A 4840-nucleotide genomic window follows, 5' to 3' on the forward strand; every position below is an offset into this window, starting at 1 on the left:
AGACAACAACATATCAAGTATATCCCTCTGGTGGCATGCCCGCCGGTACACTGGCTGCCTCGTAAAACACCGTTCGGAATCCAGAGACAATACGGAGTGCGCTGAGCCTGTAGAGGATTGAGGCATTTGTGGCTTAATTCCGCTGATGCCCATATAGGTGCTGCATACAGTAGAACGGAGGCTACAACTCTCGCTAGAAGCCGACGTCTACGTGCCCTGGGCCGTCCTATGTTAGGTCGCATCCTCGAAAAGGCCGCCTGCATTTTGGCTGCATTCTGGCTAACATAATCTATGTGTAGCCGAATCCTGTTGTCTAACATGACCCCCAGATATATTTTGGCAACTCGATTTTAACTTGACTATTTTGTTGCATGTGATAAGCACAGCCTCCGTTTATGGCCTGCCAGGTCCAGGCCAGCGCCACTCATCCAATTGGCCACGTTCCTTAAGGCTGCATACAGGCTGTACACTTGTTATCGTAGCAGAAACAAATTTTTAAATTATTCCAAAAAGAAAAACAAATACCTTAAAATTATTTCAACATGAATAAATCGGATGCAAGCACACGCCAGGGCCACTACAAGGCCAACACTCTCAATACGCAGGACTCGCGCATGCGTCGCCATGAGGTGACCATCGAGCTGCGCAAGTCTAAGAAGGAGGATCAGATGTTTAAGCGCCGTAACATCAACGATGAAGATCTGACCTCGCCTCTGAAGGAGTTAAATGGACAGTCGCCGGTGCTGCTATCGGTTGATGAGATTGTGGCGGCTATGAACAGCGAGGATTCGGAACGCCAATTCGTGGGTATGCAGCAGGCGCGCAAGATGCTTAGCCGCGAGCGCAATCCACCCATTGATCTTATGATCGGACATGGCATTGTTCCTATCTGTATACGCTTCCTTCAAAGCTCCAACACCATTCTGCAGTTTGAGGCTGCCTGGGCCTTGACCTTGTACCAACATTGCATCGGGTACATCGGAGCAGACGCGTTGCGTCATTGAGCAGAATGCTGTGCCCCATTTCATTGACCTCCTCCAGTCGAAGTCGCTTAATCTTGCCGAACAGGCCGTTTGGGCGTTGGGCAATATTGCGGGCGACGGCGCTGCGGCACGTGATATCGTAATTCAGCACAATGTCATCGATGGCCTTCTGCGTTTAATCAATAATGAGACGCCTCTGTCCTTTCTCCGCAACATTGTCTGGCTGATGTCGAATTTGTGCCGCAACAAGAATCCATCGCCGCCCTTTGAGCAAGTAAAGCGTCTGCTGCCAGTGCTGTCGCAGTTGCTGGTCAGCCAGGACATACAGGTGTTGGCCGATGCGTGCTGGGCGCTGTCGTATGTGACAGATGATGACAACAACAAGATACAAGCGGTGGTCGATACGGATGCAGTGCCACGCCTGGTAAATCTTCTGCAAACCGACGAGCCCAGCATAATTGTGCCGGCACTGCGCAGTGTCGGTAACATAGTCACTGGCACGGATCAACAGACCGATGTGGTCATAGCTGCTGGTGGCTTGCCCAAGCTTGGCTTGTTGTTGCAACACTCGAAAGGCAATATAGTTAAGGAGGCTGCCTGGACAGTGAGCAACATTACGGCCGGTAATCAGAAACAGATTCAGGCAGTCATCGACGCGGGTATCTTCCAGCAGATACGTCATGTATTGGAAAAGGGCGACTTCAAGGCACAAAAAGAGGCCGCCTGGGCGGTAACCAATACAACCACGTCGGGTACTCCCGAACAAATTGTCGATCTCATTGAGAAGTACAAGATATTGAAGCCATTCATAGATTTGCTAGATGCTAAGGATCCGCGTACCATCAAAGTGGTGCAAACTGGTCTTTCGAATCTGTTTGCTCTCGCCGAGAAGCTGGGTGGCACGGAGAATCTATGCCTGATGGTGGAGGAACTAGGTGGCCTCGACAAACTGGAAGCTTTGCAGCAGCACGAAAACGAAGAAGTCTATAAGAAGGCCTATGCCATAATAGATACTTATTTCAACACTGGTGACGATGAGGCCGAGCAGGAGCTAGCGCCGCAGGAGGTAAATGGTGCACTGGAGTTTAATGCCACGCAGCCCAAGGCGCCGGAGGGCGGTTATACCTTCTAATGTGCCCGCCATCAATACACATACAACACAGTACACCACACCATTTTTTTTGTTCTTATGCGACCGCGCCTACACCATCTACACGCGATGTACACTTTTCGAGTTTGTCACTCCGAAGCACACTCTAAAACCCAATGCCGTAAAGGCTGAGGAAGAGGCAAATACCTACTCTACTATATGACCAATGCCTATACCTATACCTAAACATAACATTGTTTGTTGTGCATTTCCGCATTGTCCCGCATGCGGCCATGAAAACGCATCTTAGGCGCGTTCTTGGTGTTTTTTGTTTTCGCCTGTTAATACACACACTCGCACACGAATACACCCAAACACACACACAGTAAAACCACCCAGTTATCTGAACCACCACTAAACACCTGCCCAGCTGTGCTGGTAGGCAGGCGGTTGTGATTTACAAGGTTAGAACACAGTATACAAGGTCAGGACGCTGCCTGTTGCGTTTGCATGGCCAAATGAACTGTTTTGAGTGTGCTAATTTCATTGAAATACCCTCTTTTGGATATAAATGTATATTTAGGCTGTTAGTTTATTTATTTATGAACATGTATCGTATTTTGTGAAATCCTCGACCACACAACCGCTTTTCATGCAAGTTTTTCAAACAACGAATTTAATAAATGTGTCCTCATCCTATTGTAAAAAAAAGTACTGCCTTGAAGCCTTAAACTGAAAATTGTGAGGGATAAGCACGAGTCCCAATTTAAATTAAGCAACTATTGAAATAAAACTGTAAATGAATACGCTGCCGCTTTTACTTGTTTTATTTTTTGCCGCCACTACTAGAACCAGATTAGCTGTGCATCCCTGGGAAAATTGCACTCTCGACGTATATTATATTCCACAGGATATTCTCTGTGGGACCGCTGCTGAGACCATGTAATTCCAAGCACCGTCATCCGTATCATAACTCAACACCCGATCGAACAAAGAGTTGGACATTATAAGGGAAAGGGAAGACTGTATCCCTATTCGATCTAAGGATTCCAGTATGCGAAACCAGCTTGCTGAGTTAAATGTATTACGAATGTCCAACGTAACCACCGCCCAATACTCCTTATCTCCCCACCTTCATCGAGTTATCTCTATTGCTTTAGCAGCTATATCCACTCCGCCTTACTTTCGTCATCCGTAGACCTTGCATTCCAAAATCCGTACTTGCACTCTCGTCGTATATTATATTTCACAGGATATTCTCTTTGGGACCGCTGCTGAGACCATGTAATTCCAAGCACCGTTATCCGTATCATAACTCAATACCGATCGAACAAAGAGTTGGACATTATAAGGAAAAGGGAAGACGGTATCCCCTTTTTGATCTAAGGATTCCAGTATGCGAAACCAGCTTGCTGAGTTAAATGTATTACGAATGTCCAACGTAACCACCGCGCAATACTCCTTATCTCCCCACCTTCATCGAGTTATCTCTATTGCTTTAGCAGCAATATCCACTCCACCTTACTTTCGTCGACCGTAGACCTTTCATCCATATACAAAATTATGATAGTGTGCGTGCATGGAAGGTCCAAAAAGTTTTAATGCACACATTAAACACACAGCCTTACCAACATCAAACAGCGAAAATGCAAGAATTTTGACGTTGCAAACCGTTTAATTATTTCATGTTATTTATCCCTTCAAAAGGAAAGAAATGCGTCTGAAATTTAATTAAAAATGTAATTTGTGTGCATTGATGCTTGTACGGACACATACACTCACATATATTTAAACGATCCCAAAGCATTGAGACCACTGAGAGTACGACAAAGCAGTTTCCTAAAGTTGGAGCAAGATAAATAAAGCGATGCCGTTCCATGGGAGTGGGAACGAGTGGGATATATTTTTATCGCAAAACACTCGCACACGAGCATTGCAGTGCGAAATTAAACATGAAATTCAAAAACTCTTGACGAAAAATGACTTCCCACAAAATGTAATCAAAGCTTTATTAAAAAGACGACAAATCGAAAGGAAATAGCTAATAGAATCGGTCAAAATATACAAATCCCTAATATATGTACCAAGACTATCACATCTCCTCCCGAACTCAGACTACTACAACAACTGAGAAATAAAAGTACCACAGAAACCTACAAACACATTTAACAATATAAAGTCAAAAATTCCTGTGATCGACAAAAGCAACGTCATTTGCTATAAACCATGAGGCGGGGAAAACAACAACCAATGTAATAGTGTTTACATAGTTACAGCCAATTCAAAACTAATAACGAGAACCAGACAACTTAAATCGTATTTAAAATTAAGACATCAGAATAATATACAGAAAACAGCTCTTGTGACCCACTGTATGAGAAGCAAATTTTAATAAAACAACAATTTTACAATAAGAACAACACTACAACAAACGACACACATTGGAAATGCTACACATAATCAACACATAAACTAACAAACGACTTAACTACTAGACAGACACAGAAAATTGCGCTCACTTGTACAGACACCTCTTAAACATCATCAGTTTCAGTCTCTACATCAAAAATAATGTATGTAAAATATTTAAATTTATGTTTTATCCTAATGTATTTTAATTGCTAATTGTTTTTTGTATCTTGATGTAGGTGCCCTGAGGACGGTTTGCCGACGTGCAACCGAAATATATTGGGGAAAAAATTAAAATAAAATTGTTCACTGCTTGTTTTTACAAACCCAGACCTCAAGCCAGCCAACAAATATTTTA

General features: G+C 43.8%; 1 protein-coding gene across 1 annotated transcript; it reads left to right on the forward strand.

Moving 5' to 3' along the window:
- The first annotated feature begins 445 nt into the window (after positions 1 to 445).
- On the forward strand, positions 446 to 2877 carry LOC6636616 (importin subunit alpha-like). The gene is given in 2 exon segments (XM_032433312.2): positions 446 to 950; positions 952 to 2877. Coding segments are annotated over 2 exon segments (1572 nt in total). The 5' UTR covers positions 446 to 542; the 3' UTR covers positions 2116 to 2877.
- The last annotated feature ends 1963 nt before the right edge of the window (positions 2878 to 4840 follow it).

Source organism: Drosophila virilis, unplaced genomic scaffold (genome assembly GCF_030788295.1).
Source record: "Drosophila virilis strain 15010-1051.87 unplaced genomic scaffold, Dvir_AGI_RSII-ME tig00001625, whole genome shotgun sequence".
In the NCBI taxonomy this organism is placed as follows: domain Eukaryota; kingdom Metazoa; phylum Arthropoda; class Insecta; order Diptera; family Drosophilidae; genus Drosophila; species Drosophila virilis.